Source organism: Sarcophilus harrisii, chromosome 2, assembly GCF_902635505.1.
Source record: "Sarcophilus harrisii chromosome 2, mSarHar1.11, whole genome shotgun sequence".
Lineage (NCBI taxonomy): Eukaryota > Metazoa > Chordata > Mammalia > Dasyuromorphia > Dasyuridae > Sarcophilus > Sarcophilus harrisii.
This window is the reverse complement of record NC_045427.1, coordinates 622,603,583-622,622,452: the sequence shown is the minus strand read 5'-3', so window position 1 is coordinate 622,622,452 and position 18,870 is coordinate 622,603,583. Positions and strand designations below refer to the sequence as shown.

General features: G+C 32.6%; 2 protein-coding genes across 2 annotated transcripts; both read left to right on the top strand.

Moving 5' to 3' along the window:
* The first annotated feature begins 1,646 nt into the window (after positions 1-1,646).
* LOC100917793 (olfactory receptor 13A1-like) lies at positions 1,647-2,576 on the top strand. The gene has a single exon (XM_012543680.1). The coding sequence runs from the start codon at positions 1,647-1,649 to the stop codon at positions 2,574-2,576; it is 930 nt and encodes a 309-aa protein (XP_012399134.1).
* Positions 2,577-15,555: 12,979 nt separating this feature from the next.
* LOC100916347 (olfactory receptor 13A1-like) lies at positions 15,556-18,870 on the top strand. Its single transcript, XM_031949532.1, has 2 exons — positions 15,556-15,578; positions 17,940-18,870. The coding sequence occupies exons 1-2, from the start codon at positions 15,556-15,558 to the stop codon at positions 18,868-18,870; spliced, it is 954 nt and encodes a 317-aa protein (XP_031805392.1).

The following is an 18,870-nucleotide window of genomic DNA, read 5'->3' as shown; positions in this document are numbered from 1 at the left end:
AGGGAAAAGTTTGTTAACAGATAAAGTACTATGTGAATGTTACATGTTGAAATAAGAAAAAATGAATTAATAAAAGTGAAAAAATATATACATATGTGTATATACATACATATACATGTGTGTATATGCATGAAATTTTGTTGGATTGAAATGTTTAAGACATTTTATTTAAGCCCTTTGTCTTTCATAACACTTATTCCACTTTCTTCACAGCTGAAACATTTACATTTTTCCACATTGATCTCTCCATCCTGACAACATAAAAAGACATTGTGTTTGCAATGTATCTATTATTTTTTCTAGTACTCCCACACATCTCTTTCATGAGAGACAGGCTCCTTTCAGTCTCCTTTCCCTGAGAAAAATGGAGGCTTAGGTTACCTTCCTCATTTTTTGGATGGAGGGAATTATTTATTTAAGGTTCCATTTGTTTTCTCTATCATGTAGAGAATATTTGTCTAATTAGATTTTCTATTATATTTTTCTAATTAGCTAAATGTAAATCTTTTGGAATTTTTAATTCCCTAGCTCTCATGTTCATTTGGGAGACTGGAAATATGAACAATTTTAGAAAGTCATAAAGTAAAAGAGCAATAGATTTGGAACTGCACGTGACTTTAGAGACCATTGAATCCAATTACCTCATTTAACAGATAAGAGATTAAGATACATGGCGATTAAATGACTCCCAGCATCTGTGAAACTTTAGCTTTTTCAAATTTTCTTCAGAAATATTTTGGCAAGAGAATGAAAATGAGTGAATAGACAAAGACTCCTGATGTAGACAAAAGGACAAGATTTGAAAAGTGATAACATTTTATAAACTAAAGTTAATTTATTACAATGTAAATTTATTCAACACAAATTTGATTGGTTTTATTGATTTCTAATATTTGGGCCAAGGAAAGGATTGAACTTGTGATTTTATTGGATTAGAGAATATGCAGGGAAACAAAATCCTCTAACAATGTAGATCAATAGCTACTCTGCGATATATAGTCTGAGAAAATTGACTGACTAAAATATTGAAAATCATAGCTTCACAGAATCAAAATTTTGGAAGCCCCTCCTTTTTTATACTTGGGGAAATTCAGGCCCAGAGAAATTAAATGAATTTCCAAGGTGACACGAATGCCTTGCTCAACTGGCCTTCTAACCAAGGTTCAAATAAAGAATAAATTGTTGTCTTGTTCTTGCATAAAATTAGGTTATTAATACACATGAAATGAATGTATATTTCAGTTGTGCATAACAAGAAGGAAAATGATTGTTGTCTAGTAGGAAAAAGCATTGTTCTCAGATGTCATATTCTGATTCAGTGACTGGCTGTTTGCTTTTTAATATTTGTACGAGAGGAGCCTCTGATTCCTTCTGTATTTGAAGAGAATACAGACTCTATTAGCTGGTTTATAAGTTTTATATAAATTTAATTATATTTTATTCACTGATTCATATTTCATATTTATATTTTTAAATTATGAGATCACATGGCTTATATGTGTTGTCCATGGATTGAATTTTTTTCAAAAATATTTTTTTCATAAAATTCAGCTACTGGGGAGAGAGAAACAGATAATTTGGTGACTATTTCAGCTGCCATTAGAAGAAAACAAGAGACCAAGTAGGAAAAATACACTCTCAACAGGATGTTGTTGAATAACTGGACACAGGTGACTGAGTTCATCCTTCAAGGCTTCTCAGATACCTTTCCACTAAGGATTTTGCTTTTTAGCACTTTCTTTTCCTTATATACAGCTGCCCTCACTGGGAATACCATGATCATTGTGTTGGTCATTAGGAGTTCTACTCTTCACACCCCTATGTATTTTTTCCTTGTCAACTTGTCTATATTAGACATCATGTGCACAACCTCTGTTCTTCCTAAGGTGTTGGAAAACCTGTTTTCAGGAAAGAAGACCATCTCTTATGGTGGATGCATGGCCCAAGTATGGTTCCTCTCTTGGTCTGTATGTGGTGAACTCTTGCTTTTCACAGTTATGGCTTACGACAGGTATGTGGCCATCTGCCACCCCTTACACTACAGCACCATGATGAGTAAGAAGATTTGTGTCCTTTTGGCATTTGGGGTATGGAGCATAACTGGACTTAATATTTCCATCAATACTGGGCTTATATTTCGATTATCTTTCTGTGGCCCCAATGTCGTTGATCAATTCTTCTGTGAAATCCCCCCTGTATTGCTTCTTTCTTGCACCTCAACATATCTGAACAACATTGTGACAGTCTTTACTGATGTCTTCTTCTCGTTTCTGAATTTTGTGCCGACAATTGTGTCTTATGGCTTCATCATCTCCAGCATTCTGAAAATCCAGACCAGAGAAGGGAAGAAGAGAGCATTCTCTACCTGTTCCTCCCACCTGATTGTGGTCACAATGTATTATTGCACTGTGTTTTATGCCTACATCAGTCCCATCTCTAGCTATTCTCCTGAAAGTGGGAAATTGGTGGCTGTGTTGTACACAGCAGTTAGCCCCACCCTAAACCCTCTCATCTACACTTTGAGGAACAAGGATGTCAGGGAAGCCCTGAGAAAAGTGCTTCTATTTAGGAAATGAAGGCTTAGAAATGTATGGTTTTCTGGAATGGATTGAATTGAAAAAGTGGATTCTTGGAGTAGTCATGGAAAGTTCTAAGATGTTAATTGAATTTATAATATACTGCAAATATTTCTTACTACATTATCTCAGATTCTACTGCATGAGTGATGTTATTCTTGTGGTCAGAATCACATGGTGGATGTTTTGTGTTCCTTTTGGTCTTTCAGAAATTGTAAAGTCTAAGAGAGAAAAAATGCTGCTCAAGTCATGAAACTTGCCCAGAATATATAAAAGAGCAGACTAAGGTGAAGCCATTTAATTAGTCAATCATCATAATACCTCTGTAATCTATTAATTAAAGAATGTATTATAAATATTTAGATCACAAATCATCAATATCTGTAATTAAATAAAATATTACCATTTCATTTCAAGGTAGCTCAGGGAATGAATGAAAAAACATTATTATATAACATCCATGTGACCAAAGCAAATCACCAATGTTCTGTTCACTTTTTTATTTTATTAATGGTACTCTTAGAGACAGGAAACCAAATTAATAATATAGCTCTTTGCAGTTATGGCTTATGACTGGTATGTGACCTTTCCCAGCCTCCCCCTTTATATTATTGTAGTACAATAATAAACAGATAAGTTTGTATTTCCCTGGCCTTAGCATTGGGGTTGTGGATAGGATGCATCAGTGCATTTGATACCACAACAAATACCAGCATGTTATTGAAGATGTCTTTCTGGGTCCCGATGTGATTAACCATTTTCTGTATGAAATCTCCCTTACACTGGTACTTTCCTGATCCTCCACATATGCGAAAGATATCATAAGCATCAAGGGGGCAATGTTCTTCATTATTCTACGTTTCCTGTTTACCATGCTTTCCCTTAGCATCTTCATTATCATGACAATCTAGACAACAGAGGATAACAAAAGATCATTTTCTACTTGCTGCTCTCATTTAAGTGTAATAAATAACCGTAGAATTTGGTTAAATGTTCGCAGGTTTTAGAGAACCCAGAGAAAAGCAAGATTATGGCTGAACCTTCTTATCTATACTTTGAGAAATAAGGATGTCAAGAGTGCCTCCAAAAAAGACCTTTTCTTTCTGGAGAAAAAAAAGATGATAATTCATTCATTTAAATATTAGGGAAGGCTGCTTAAGAGAATTAGAAAATGCTCATTGTTTTTATCTTTAAGAAACTTTCAAATAGTGTTATATTAGACACTGTCCAACACTTTGGAAATAGACAATTTTCTCCCTTCTAGCTCATACTTTCACACTACAGTAATGTTGAAAAATATATTTATTAACTCAGTAAGATAAAAATATATTTGTTTTAAATATCATTTTATGGGTAAGAAAGCTGAGGCTCAGAGACGTTGTGATTTTTCTTTTAAAATATTATTCCCTTTTTTCAAGTGTCATGCAGTTTTTTCCACATTTTTCCAAATTATTATTGTCTATTAGAGAATAGAAAGAAATATAGAAGTTTTTATTACATAGAATCATTAAGCAAAAGAAATTTCCATACTGATAACATCCAAAATGCATTTTTAATTCTGAATATTAGGCTATTATCTCTGTCATGAAGTCATCAACATTCTTCCTTGTCAATATTCTTATTACCAAATATTTTAGTCAATTCATATTCTTAAATCTTTCAGAATTGTTCATTTTTTAAAAGAACTATTGTTATCTTGATTCTTCTCATTTCACTCTTAATAAATTTATCCAAATCTTTAAAACAATATATCTTCATTCCTTGGAGAACAATTTTATTTCATTACATGATATACCACAATTTATTCAGACATTCTCCAACAATGCCTATACCTTACTTTCTACATTTTCCCACTATGGTTGAACCAGTTTACAGCTCCATCAACATGTCTGTTTTTCCTCCATCCTATCAGTAATTTTCATTTTCCCCCCTCACTTTTGCCAATTGGATGTGTACTTCTCAGAGTTTCAGAATTGTGTGAATTTGTATTTCTTTATTAGTGATTTAGAGAATTTATCCATATGCCTGGTAAATGCTTGATTTCTTTTCATTATAAGCTGACTATTCAAATTCATAGACTATTTACCAATTGAGAGTGGCTATCAATGATATAAATTTGAACCAGTTCAATATTATTGGAAAAGGGACCATCATCAGAGAATATTAGGCAACTATTTGATTTCTAATTTTCTCTATATGTTTGTTGAATGTAGAATTTATATTTTTATGTGTGCATATGTAACATAATTTTTTCTTCTTTCTTTGATTTACCAATTGGGGATGGCTATCAATGCTATAAATTTGAACCAGTTCTATGTGTCTGTCTTGTACTCTTTTCTGTACTTGATTTGTTTGTGCATAATCCTATTAACTTCATTTAAATAAAATTATTCACTTTTTTCTTCAGTGGACTTTTATTCTTTTTTTTGTCATAAACTATTATCTATCCATAGATCTTAAAGTTGACCTTTTGTTTCTTTAATTTCTCTGTGATTTTATATTACATATCTATTTGGAGTGTATCTGGTATAAAGTATGAGATGTTCCAAAACAAATTTGCTTCATAGTACTCTTTTCAGCTTTAGACATCAGTTTTCTCTATAATTTTTACCAGAGAGAAACTTCTGAATCTAATAGCTGGGTCTTTGTGTTTATATGCTGTTTGGTTTTCTATTTTCCTAAGGTCATATAGTTAGGCAGTAAGAGGCAGAATCACTACTCTAGGCCAGCTCTTCTGACTCAGTTATTTCCAATATACTTTAAAGATACAAAAGATTGTGAAAGGTAGAAAGATCTAAGCAATGAAATGGAGAATTAAAATCTATGCATTATGTTTCTGTCTTTTTTTTTAAAGAAGAAAAATACTTAATTTTTATTTTTATTTATTTATTTTTTTTATTTAATAGCCTTTTATTTACAGCATATAAACATGGGTAACTTTACAGCATTAACAATTGCCAAATCTCTTGTTCCAATTTTTCACCTCTTACCCCCCCCACCCCCTCCCCTAGATGGCAGGATGACCAGTAGATGTTAAATATATTAAAATATAAATTAGATACACAATAAGTATACATGACCAAAACGTTATTTTGCTGTACAAAAAGAATCAGACTCTGAAATATTGTACAATTAGCTTGTGAAGGAAATCAAAAATGCAGGTGTGCATAAATATAGGGATTGGGAATTCAATGTAATGGTTTTTAGTCATCTCCCAGAGTTCTTTTTCTGGGCATAGCTAGTTCAGTTCATTACTGCTCCATTAGAAATGATTTGGTTGATCTCGTTGCTGAGGATGGCCTGGTCCATCAGAACTGGTCATCATATAGTATTGTTGTTGAAGTATATAATGATCTCCTGGTCCTGCTCATTTCACTCAGCATCAGTTCATGTAAGTCTCTCCAGGCCTTTCTGAAATCATCCTGTTGGTCATTTCTTACAGAACAGTAATATTCCATAATATTCATATACCACAATTTATTCAGCCATTCTCCAACTGATGGACATCCATTCAGTTTCCAGTTTTTAGCCACTACAAAAAGGGCTGCCACAAACATTCGTGCACATACAGGTCCCTTTCCCTTCTTTATAATCTCTTTGGGATATAATATGTTTCTGTCTTATATGAATTAATGTTTAGTTGGAATAAGGCAACCATATGTTGTATTTAAAATTAAATTCTTTTAATTTTGCTTGAGTGGGATGACGTGTTCAAAGATGTTTAAGCAATAAAATATTTTTTAAATGCATTAAACTGTTTTAATAAGTGGCACATATTACATTCATTTGGTAAATAATTACATTCACTTGTGTTGATTCAACTTAACTTCAACAAATTCAACAAAGTACGTTCCCTTAGCCAAGAAGAAAACGATGGTGAGTTGAAGATAATCTACCTTAAGTATAAGAAGACTTTTCCCACTGGTATGGGTAGATGAGAAAAATTTGTTCCATTGGCCACCAGCTAAAAGAGGTGCTATGGCGTATTTATAGCTTGGCCTAGCATTAAGGACATTAAGATCAATGCATCCTGGACCACCAACAATTGTTCTGGGATATCAGCAATCATTTTGACTTTTGTCTTGCCACTGGACTTCAATGATCCAGGAAGAAAGAATGAGACAACTTTGTGCAACTCTGCTTCACTTAAATGCAAGTCATATGTAATTTTAATGAATCTCCCAAGATGCAATAGTTTGTTTTTTTTTTTTTCAAAAAATGAGAACTAACAATAACAATGTTGGGGAAACAGACAAAATGCTTCCATATTCTTGGTAAGAATTTTTCTTTTGAATTTGATAGGCTTATATAGTCGATTTGATTTTTCTTTTTAAAAAAATCACATTAAGTATCTACTTTTTAAATTTAAAATAAAACTTCAATTGTTACCTATAAATTCAGTGATTTTTTTTGCTTTCTTCTTCTTTTCCTTTTTATCTTCGTCTTTTGATTTTTAAAATTTCTACTCTGATATGTAGTTAGGAAAAATGCTGAGTTTTTATTTTAGATATTTTAAAAACTTCTTGTCCAATTCATTACCTTACATTTTTTGTATTTCTAATTTTTGCTAGTGAAAATGTCAAAATTTTAATTTTTCTTAATGTTTGGTTTATTTTTCTTTTATGAATCTGGTACAGCACCACTTAATTGTAATTTTCTTTGATGCCATTTTTACTGTTTCTATACTTAAGTTAATTATTGTTCAGCTAATTTTAATTGCTTTTTCAACAGTTCTTTATAGAATATGAATATCATTGCATTAAGAGCATTGATTTAGTACTTCCTCTTCTCTGCATTCTTGAACATATTTGTATCCCAGGGTATTTTGTAAAAGTGTTTTACGTAGAAAGAATTATGTACTCTTCTTTTTCTTCTCACTTAGTAATTACCATATATTTGTCCTATAAAAATTATATCCAAATTTCCCTCATAATATTTTTGTTAGATGTGAAGGAAAAAAATAAGTAGACCAGTTTTCTCATGATTATAGCTTTACTGTATATTTCTCCCCACAATTTTATTTTTTCTCCTTTTAAGTATGAAAACTGATATGACAGTTGGTGTATGTGTACATATAAAGTATGCAGGTCATTATCTCTGGAAAGTTTAAGCTGTTTCTCTGCTTATTCCCTTTTCTTATGTCCATGTTTAGAGAAGACTTATCTAATACTGTGCTTCCCACAATAGGTTTTTAATTTTTGGTTCAAGTAAATTTTTTTTATCCCATCTATCAGAATCTTTATACTTCAGTTGTAATTCTTATAAAGTGGTTCTGTTTTCTAATTTGTCCTGCTCTTGTCTTCCATTATGTATTCTCCAATTGTTTTTACTCTTATGATAACTTTATCCTGCCTTCTTTTTTTCTACTCTTTATTCATAACTCCCCTTAAAATAAGAAGAAAGTGGTGAAGAAGGAATTTGCTTAACATTTGTAATCTGTAAATAAAGTCAGTTGATTCCATTTCATTGCCCTTTATCTACTCTTGATTTCCCCAAACTCAGGTTTTTATTATTTCTTCCTTTTCTATTATTCCCCTCCTTTCTTCATACCTATCTCTTTTTTGCTTATGATTATTACTTTACCAACTCTCCTGTCTTTCTTTGCACTGTCACTCCTAATCCACCAAACCCCAGAACCCCATACTGAGCAGCACGTAGAGACCAGGTGTTATCTCTGTGTTAAAGTGTGTATGTGTGTGTGTGTGTGTATTGGGTGTACACATATGTGTGTGTGTTGTTTATATGAGTGTATTATGCATGTGTGTGTGTACATGTGTGTGTGTGATGCTATAAAAATAGAAGTAAAAGAGTCAGTCATCAAGATGATCCTGGAGCCTGGACCACAGAAAAAGAAAGATTTGAAGAGCATTATGAAAACCCTGATTTAACCTCATCACCACCCCCTCCTAATTTTTGTGCTTACTGATTTTATATATTACAATCTCTCTGTTTTTTGTCTCTTTTCCTACTTTTGTATCTATCTCTGTCTTTATTTTGATAAAATTTATGTTCAATTTTCCTTTTCCTGATTCATATAACTGTAAGTCTCATAGAATATTTATACTCTCATTCCTTTCATAATCTTTGAATTCTATTTATCTGATGCATCTCTATTATGTTATGGTGTTTTCCTTTATCTTTCTTTTTCTTTTCCTCACCATTGTGTGTGTGTGTGTGTGTGTGTGTGTGTGTGTGCATATATCTTTGTATATCTGTATGTGTTTTCATGTGCCCTTCAATGTCATGAACTCTCTGAAATCTATCCAAAGACCCCTGGCTCTAAGGGGTACATTTTATATGTATTTATCTAATCATTAGAGCATTATAAAAATCTCTCTCAGCCCTCCAAATGCTAATGTATTTCCTTCCAAAGTTCGATTTTATTTGTTCTATAGGTATTTTTGTGAGAATATAGGCCTTTTTCCCCATTAGAATTTAAGTTATTTGAGGGCAGGCACTATTTTTACTCTTTCTTTGTATTTATAACCATAAATTCTTGGCATATAGTAAATTTTTAATTGTTACTTATGACTAGTTTTATTGAAATACTGCCCTATGCCTCTATCTTCCTATTGTATGGATGTGACCATAATTCAATGGAATTCATCACAGAAATTACCAACTAAATATGAATATTCTAAACAGTGTACATTGCTCTCAGACAGAGAATAAAACAAATCTGAAATTCATCTTGACAATTACCTTCCAACCTCAGTCCTAGAAATTCTCTTATTTTCAGGCTACCCATCAAAAATCTATGGGTACCACAAGTCAGAACAACTTTAGAACATACTGCAAGATGCTTAGAGCTCTTTTATCTTCTCTTCATATTCTCTTCCCCTTCTCCCTGCCTCATAGACTTAAAGGAAAGAACAGACAAGTTTCATGCAAGAAATCCAACTTTTAAATCCTGAATCTCCCTGTCTCCGTAAAGGTGATTTAAGTTAAGAGAACTTGTTTTTTTGGAGTGGTTTAACACCATGATGTATGGTGTCCTGGGCTCAGGAAAACTGCAGAACATAAAGTAGTTATTTCTTTAAGCTTTGGAAATCTGTTCCTTAATGAAAAAGAATTATTACAACCATCAATGTCAGGACAAGACCAAAGTGTCTCATCTCTGAATGACCCTTTCAGCTCCTGAACTTTCCTGTCTCCCCACTTCTTTCTCAAAGTTCTCTTACTGACTAAAATTACTTCATTTCTGCCTCTGAGTCAATTCTGGTCTCTCCCTGTTTTTGTTTCCTCCTTTTGGAATTTTAGGTAATCTAGCTTGCTCCCCTTTTAAAATTTCAGGTATTTTCAGAAGTTACACATGTGAACTTGAATCAGTTCATACCCAAGTCTACTTTACTACTGTAGTGCTACTGCCAAATAAATGTCTTCACTTCCATAAAAGTGTTGTGCGATTAGAAATTAGGATTATAGGAAGGTACTCACATAGAGTGAAACATTACTGAAACAATTATTTGGTGGATCTATAACATCCATTACTACTACAAAACAAATCAATTCAACTTTAGTAGAATAGGCAATGAACTAGGAGTCATAAAAAATAGTAACAAGTCCTGAGCAAGTTCCTGGCATTATTATGCTTTTACCAGAAAGAATTCTTGGTTGATTGACTCTGACACACACAATTATTATATTTAGGGCAAATCGCTTCCCATTCCTAGAATCATAGAATGATAACATTTTCAAATTAGTTTTGGAAAAGGCCTCAGGATCCATCTACTTCAACTCTATAATTTTACCAGTGAGGAATGTGAGGAAGAGGGATGTTAAGTACAAGCATTAGCATTATGGATTTCATATATCTCAATTAACAAAAATTTGATCTGAGGCTTATAAGGACTCTAATTTAAGGCTTTCATTGGGGTTAAGTCCCAAAATTTTTATGAGTAGTCTGAGCCTATGTGGAATGGGAAGGTTATTAATTTTAGAATATTAATTGTAATGTAAATTTTGGAAGAAATGAATTATCTTTTTTTATCTTTCTCCACTAAATTATTAACTCTATTTAACATTCTTATTAACACTTTAAATAATTCTTGTGAATTATAATACCAAGTTTGTATCCTTTCATTTCTATTATATCTAGTTTATTTTTTTTAATTTTGCTAAACATTGAACTAGTTGGAAAAAATCTGAAAAGCTTCAGGATATGAAAATTCACAGGTAAATAAAAAGAGATGAATGAGAGGGAGATAAAGAAAACAGTACAACTCTCAACAGCATAGTGGAAAATAATAAGAAACTGGTTACTGAATTCATTCTTCAAGGCTTCTCAAGTAGGATATTTTACAAATAGTGCTCTTTGATTCTATTTCACAGTGCACAGACAACTTCATTGGTAATATCCTGATCATTGTATTCGTTATTTAGTCTTCTGCTCTACACATCCCTTTGTATTTTTTTTTTCTTAGCATGTCTATGTTGGACATCATGTGAATAATCTCTTCTTCTCAAAGTGGGAAGTTGATGACTCTGTTGTACACAATACTTAGTTCCTCCTTAAACTCTCTCATCTATACTTGTAATACAAGAATGTGGGGAAACATTTAGAAAAGTATCTTTTCAGTAAACAAGGGCTCAGAGATTTAAAGTTTCTGAATATGTTTGTTTTGGGCAAGTATGTTGTAAAGATGGAAAGTTATAAAATTTTGATTTTCTAATATCTCAAATATTTTTTCTCACTTCAAAATCTCAGGTTCCAGAGTGCCACAAATATATTATTATTATATCAAAATATGTACAATGTACAAATCCCTTGGTCAGTTGCAGGTAGAACTGCAGATATAATGAGTCTCCAAATGAATTCAGGTTTCTTATTACCCAGAATAAGTGTGTGTGTGTGTGTGTGTGTGTGTGTGTGTGTGTGTGTGTATTTAAGGTGGAAAGTTGTGAAAGAAGGGGAGAAATGTTCATCAGCAAGATGGCCCTAGAGCCCTGGCCATAGCAAAAGAAAGATTCTAAGCAGCATTAGGAAAACCCTGGTTCAACCTCATCCCTGTAACATTTAGTTTAATGTGTTTATATATCAAAATCTCCCTTTCTCTATCTCTGCCTCTTTTTCATTTCTGATTCTTTCTATAAAATCATATTCAACTTTTCTTTTTTATGTTTCAAGTGAATGTAAGGTTCATGGGACACCTACATGCCGATTCCTTCCTCTATCTTTAATACTATTCATCTGATACATCTCTATTAGGTGAGGTTTTCCTTCTGCTTTCTTTTCTTTACTTCTAATTATGTGCTCTCTAACCTTCCATTTGTCTTCTCCCAATGCCATAAAAACAGAATAAAAGCTTCCTCAATTCCTCTGTCTTATTTATCATTTCCCATGACTTGGAAGGTACTAAGATTATGAGAAGATGTGTTCTTTTATACCTTTAAAATATAAATAATCATCTTTCTATTTTCCCTTTCAAGTACTTAAGTATAATTTTTAGATTTTTCTTGATACCTAAATTTCCAATTCAAAATACCTATTCAGTTTTGGAACTTTCATCAGGAACATTTGGAAATTTCTGTTATGTTGAAAAGCCATTTTCCCCCGTTATAGAAATATTAGATTTGTTAAGTTAGATTTGATTATAAGCTTTTATCTTTTGACTTTTGGAATATCATATTATTAGTTGTCCTCTCTTTAATCTTGACTTACAAAATTTTGTGTGATTGAGACTTCCTTGACAATGGACTTCTTTGTTTATGACTGCTTATAATTTTTTTTTTTTTTTTGCCTAGAAACTTTGAATTTTGGCTATAATATTCCATTAAGTTTTCATTTTGGACTTCTTTTAAGGTGTAACTGGTAGGTTTAATTTTCATCTTGTCCTTTGAGTCTTAGAAATATGGACAATTTTTGCTAATATTTTTTTGAAATATGGTTTCTATATCTTTTTTTTTAACTCATGATTTTTACATGTTTTTTTTTCTCTTCTCCCTTCTATTGTTTTAATATGTCTTTTGTCATCTTAGTATGTCTTTGTTACCTTTCCAAGGGTTACACAGATAAGGGTTACACATTTTAATATACATTTATACACATGTCTTTCTGTCTCTAGTGCTGGCACACTCTCCACTACAATATTCAACTCCTCAATGATGGAAAATTAGTCACCTTTTTGGCCTATTTTATTTTTAGGGCACTCAAGTCTTTAATAAGATTTTCTACTATCTCCTCTAAGTTTGAATTTTTTTCCTTCTTAATTATTTAATGATTTTCTTTCTTATTCTTGTCATCAACTCCTTTTGTAACCTTGTGACCATGATATCTTATATTTTTTCAAAGGGTTTATCTGATTTTATTATGTGGTTACATTCCTTTCCAAGGTTTACTCCTCCAGATGTATCTCGAATCAAGGAATTTCCTCATAGCATTTGTATTTTCCTTCATTTATTTACCTCATGAGCCTTAATATAAAGACAAACTGTGGGATGTGCTTAAGTCAGTCAATTTGGACTGAATAGACAGGAATAGATTTGTGAGCTCTGAGTATGATAGCCAATTATAATGGTCTCTCCTTCACAGGACTGTGTGGATGTTTAATAATGAACTCTGGCCAGAGGCTTGGTCTTTGCACAGATCTCTAGAACTTTCCCTACATTAAGCTTTGTTTGTGTTCATTCCTCCATTGTGGGCTTGAGGACTATTCAATTGTACAACTCTCACTATGGCGTTCAGAGATATCTCAGGTTGACTTTTGTCTAGGGTCTTCTTCTTGCCCCTGAACTTGGTTTGCTGATACTACACTGTAGTCCACATGGTTTTTCTTGTTACTGGCCAAGCACTGAGCCTTTGTTATCACTGTCTTTGAACTTTATGGACATCCAAGGTGATCTTTGTATGGGCCCCTCTCTCCCTCTACTAAACAGGTTGTCATTGCTACAGAACAGGCACAATTTGGAGCCCATTAGAGCATAGTAATCACTGATTAAGATCCCACCACATACTACATAGTGGGAGAAAAAGAAAACAATTCAGATATAATGCCTGCCCATATGGAACTTATATTTTTACCAAGTACCAAGTTCCATATGACAATATCTAAATGTGTAATAAAAATGCCAAAATCAATGTTCAGTAATTATGCTACAATTTGTTTTTAAAAAAACAGCATTAGAGAGAGGGATATCTCTAGATGTTAAGATTGATGGAAGAGTAAAGGTCATTTCTAAAAGTAGAAAGTCTTAAAGGCAAGTATCCAGCACAAATAACCTCATTAGTCTTCAGGTGCATACAGCCCAGTATTATCTGTAATTGATCCTCTTGGGATACTTTGTCCTTAAGTCCCTTTATGGCTGCATACAATATTTGAAAGGCTTGTCAGCAATATGACGATACTGTTTTGTTGATAGTGGGTCAGAGTTTCTTAAGTTAATGTTCCATGACTACATGAAATATTACACAGTTGACATAAAATTAGAATGTTTTTGTGATTAAGGTATCTTTAAGTAGATGAGAATTGCAAATCCAAATGCAAATGCGGTGATTGATAGGCAAAGTATTATAATTGTTTCTTTCACCAATCATTTTTGACAAATGAAAATTTGAGTAAAAGATGCTGAATGCAGAAAATCAACAATCTTGTTTTGATGAAGGGTCATCAGCAAAGAGAAATGATGGAACTGAAGAGAAATGATGGAAGAAATGGAGAAGACAAAATAGCTCAGGTACCTTACTCAGAAAGTGTGAGATATATTCAATAATCCAGCTTATACTATGTAAATGATAAAATCCAAAATAAATAAATGCATGAACTTGAAATGTTTGGCAGCAAATCAGAACTTAAGGAGAGTAATTAGAAGTATTCTTAAAGAAGTTTATTATTACTTCTAAGAACCTTGAGAAAAGAACACACTAATCAAATGTAGTGTATAAGCAGGTGGGAGAGGGAAAGGATTATTAATGGATAAAGAAAGTGCTATGTGAATATTATATGTTGATATAAGAAAAATGAATTAATATAAGGGAAAGAACACTAAATTTAGAATCTGAAAACAGCATAAAATCACATTTCTTTTACATTCTTCCTATATGACCTTGTCACTGAAGCACTTCTTGGTTTCTGTTTTCTTTTTTCTTAAATGAAAAGGACTGCTTTAGATCTCTAAGGTTTCTTTCCCATCTCAGTTTAGGATCCTTTGATCCTAAAAGGTAGATATGCCAGTGACTCAACTAGTATAATGAGTATTACTTGGAAAACATGAAAATAATTATGGAAACAACAAATTTTAATAAAAAATCATAATAAAAGGGTCATCAGTAGTCCAAGCTTAGGTTGGCAGAATACCTTATCAGGAGAAAATTTAGACATAGGCTTTTGGGACAAGAAAAACATTTACTTCTTGAAATAGCTATTATAAAATGCAAGAAAAATGAATCAACTTTCTCTTTTGCTTTTTAAATGGATTAGAAAGCCTGGACAGCTTATTCAGGGAACACATATAGTGAATAGCACAGCTAGAATTTGAATTTTTTTTTTCTACTATAGGTACAGGGTCCATTTTATGCCACCATATTTCTCTTATCAATAACAATAACAAAATAACAAAAAATGATAAAAATGAAATGAGATTTATTGTACAAATAATATTCTTCCCATCCTTCACATTTATATAGGATTATGGAATATGTCCTGGTAAAGACTTTAGAGGGCATTAAGACAAAGAACCCCTCCACCCTCCACATAATGAAAGACAAGGAGATTTGCCTTTGGCTACATTGATGGGAAGTATCAGGTTAGGACCTGAATCAGTATCTTGCTCTAAGGTTAGTCATATAAATCCAATATCCCATTAAGTTTCAGTATAATATGTTTTCATGATAAAATATGCTCAAAAGAGTAATCAGTGAAATCCTAGTATATATGTATTTTTAAGGAAAATGCAACATTAACTATAAATTGTATGGTGAACTATCAAATTGACAGAAGAATACTTGAAGTTTTATTCATGGAGAAATGTGTTCGCAAGTATTATGCTAGTCCAAATTCTTTCCATGTCCCCTCTTCAACTCCAAAATATTACTTCTACAAACCTGAGTGGGGCCCATAGTGACATTCTATGCAAGAAAATAAAACAAAAGGGAAAAAGAGCACATGGATGATAAATATGAATCAATATTTTCACAAAATTAAAATATAGAAAAAATGGCACAAGAAATTTAACGTTTTGAATCAATAAAAGGGCAGCTAGGTAATATCAATGAATAGGGCACTAGATCTCTAGTCAGGAGACCCTGCATTCAAATCTGGCTTCAGATACTTTTCACTTAATATCTGTGTGACCTGGGCAAGTTACTTCACCCTAGTTACCTCCAATTACATTTGAATAGAATATATATATATATATATATATATATATATATATATATATATATATATATATATATATATATATATTTATCATTGCTTCAATGATAGTTGGACAATTATGTCCATGGCTGAATTTATCCAGTAATATTATATGATTTTGAAATACACATACGTAAAGGGCTGAAACTATGAAAAGATATACTTGAATCAGACAACTAAGCACTTAAGGCTAATTACCTATTCAATATAAAACAATGACTCTATTAGCATATATTTGGAAAAATAACCCTTCTCACTGTTTGGTGCTGACTCAATGTTTGGCGTTAAAATAATCTTAGGCAAGGATTAGAAGGTGGGGTGACAGAGGCCAGAGACTCACTTGGACGAAGAGAAAGGTGGAGATTCTGGACTCTAGAATCGAGAAGAGATCTTTGGCAAAACTCCTTGCAGTTTGCCTGCTTCTTTCATTCCTCCCCCTAAAGGCCAAGGACTTTTACTTATCCTGACTCTGGCTGATCCTGAGACCTCCAGAGAGCTAATCTGGACTTAACCCACATAGAAGAAAATTTTCCTATTTTATTTTATATATTTCATTGTATATTTTATATATAATTATTGGATAAATTCAACTATACCTATAAATTCAACTATATATATATATGTGTGTGTGTGTGTGTGTCAGTGTATGTGTGTGTGTGTGTATATATATATACATATATGTATACACACATACATATGTAAGACTTTTTTTTGGAATTTTTGTTAAAATGAAATGCTTTAAAAATTTTGTTGAAGTTCTTTGTCTTTCATGACACTTATTCTGTCTTGATAACTGACACATTTACATTCTTTTCCTTTAATCTCTCCCTCCTGACAAAAAAAGATAATGTAAAAAAAGGTTGTTTTTGCAATATATGTAATATTTTATCTTAGTAGTCCCCTACCTCCTTTTCATAAGAGAGAGGTAACTTTTAATGTCTCTTCCTTGTGGCCTTTATAGATGGAGGAAAATCTCAATCTAAAACTTTATTTTTTTTCCTCCACTATGTCAAATGCATTTTTCTAATTAGCTGATTGTAGATCTTTTGGAATTTTTTATTATAGCCCTCTTGATCATTATTATAGATAAGAGATTAAGACAAATGGAGATTAAGTGATTCCCAGGGTCTGTGAAAGCCTAGTTATTTTAGATTTTTTTCAGAAATATTTACCAAAATATTTACCAAAAAATATTTACCAAAGTAAATGAGAATGAAAACGAATGGACAAAGACTCCTAATGTAGACAAAGGAGAAAAATGTTATAGTGATAAACATTTTATGAACTGAAGTTAATTTATTGAAATATAAATGGATACAAGTTGGATTGGTTATACTGATTTTTAATATTTGGGCCAAAGCAAGAACTGAATTTATGATTTCATTGGTTTAGAATACTGTAAAATCAAATGTTTCTCTGCAATTTATAGTCTGAGGAAATTGGTTGAATAAGATACAAAAAAATCACAGGATCACAAAATCAAACCTATTGAAAATTGGAAAGGACCTCAGAGGTCAAATTAATGTAGCCTTTTCTTTTTATAACCGGGGAAATGTAAGACAGAGAAATTAAGTGATTTACCAAGGTGACACCAAAGTCATGCCTGCTTCAATGTGGTTGAAAAAAGCATTGTACTCAGATGGAAAATCCTAATCCAGTGACTGCCTGATAATAAACACTATAAGTGCTTATAGATTAATATTTCTACAAGAGTAGCCTTTGATTCTTTCTGTATTTGAAGAGAATTCAGGCTCTATTGACTGGTTTATAAGTTTTATATCAATTAAATTAAATTTTTATTCACTAGTTGATATTCCAATTTATTTTTTAAATTATAAAATTACTTGGCTTTTTGCTATATATTGTCCACAGAGTGAATTTTTTAAAAAAAACATTTTTTTTCATTAAATTCAGCAAGTTGGGAGAGAGAACCAGATGAATTTGTGACTATTTCAGCTGTGCTGTGATGAAAACAAGGGACAACGTAGGAAAAATATACTCTCAACAGGATGTTATTGAATAACCGAACACAGGTAACTGAATTCATCCTTCAAGGTTTCTCAGATAGTGTCCCACTAAGGATTTTGCTCTTTGTTACTTTCTTTTCCTTATATACAGCTGCCCTCACTGGGAATGTCATGATCATTGTGTTGGTCACTTGGTGCTCTACTCTCCACAACCCTATGTATTTTTTCCTAGTCAACTTGTCTATGTTAGACATCATGTGCACAACTTCTGTTCTTCCCAAGGTGTTGGAAAACCTGTTTTCAGAAAAGAAGGCTATCTCTTTTGGCGGATGCATGACTCAAATATACTTCCTCATCTGGTCTGTATCTGGTGAGCTCTTGCTCTTCACAGCCATGGCTTATGACAGGTATGTGGCTATCTGCCACCCCCTGCACTATAGCACCATGATGAGTAAGAAGATCTGTGTCCTTCTGGCATTTGGGGTATGGAGCATCTGTGGACTTAACACTACCATCAATACTGGGCTTATGATTCGATTATCTTTCTGTGGCCCCAACATCATTAATCAATTTTTCTGTGAAATCCCTCCTGTATTGCTTCTCTCTTGCACCTCAACATACCTGAACAATATTATGACGGTCCTTGCTGATGTCTTCTTCTCAGTTCTGAATTTCCTGCTGACAATTGTGTCTTATTGTTTCATCATCTCCAACATCCTGAAAATCCGGACCACAGAAGGGAAGAAAAGAGCATTCTCTACCTGTTCCTCCCATCTGATTGTGGTCACCATGTATTATTGCACTGTGTTTTATGCCTATATCAGTCCTATCTCTAGCTATTCTCCTGAAAGTGGGAAATTGGTGGCTGTGTTGTACACAGCAGTTAGCCCCACCTTAAACCCTCTCATCTACACTTTGAGGAACAAGGATGTCAGGGAAGCTTTGAGAAAAGTGCTTCTATTTAGAAAGTGA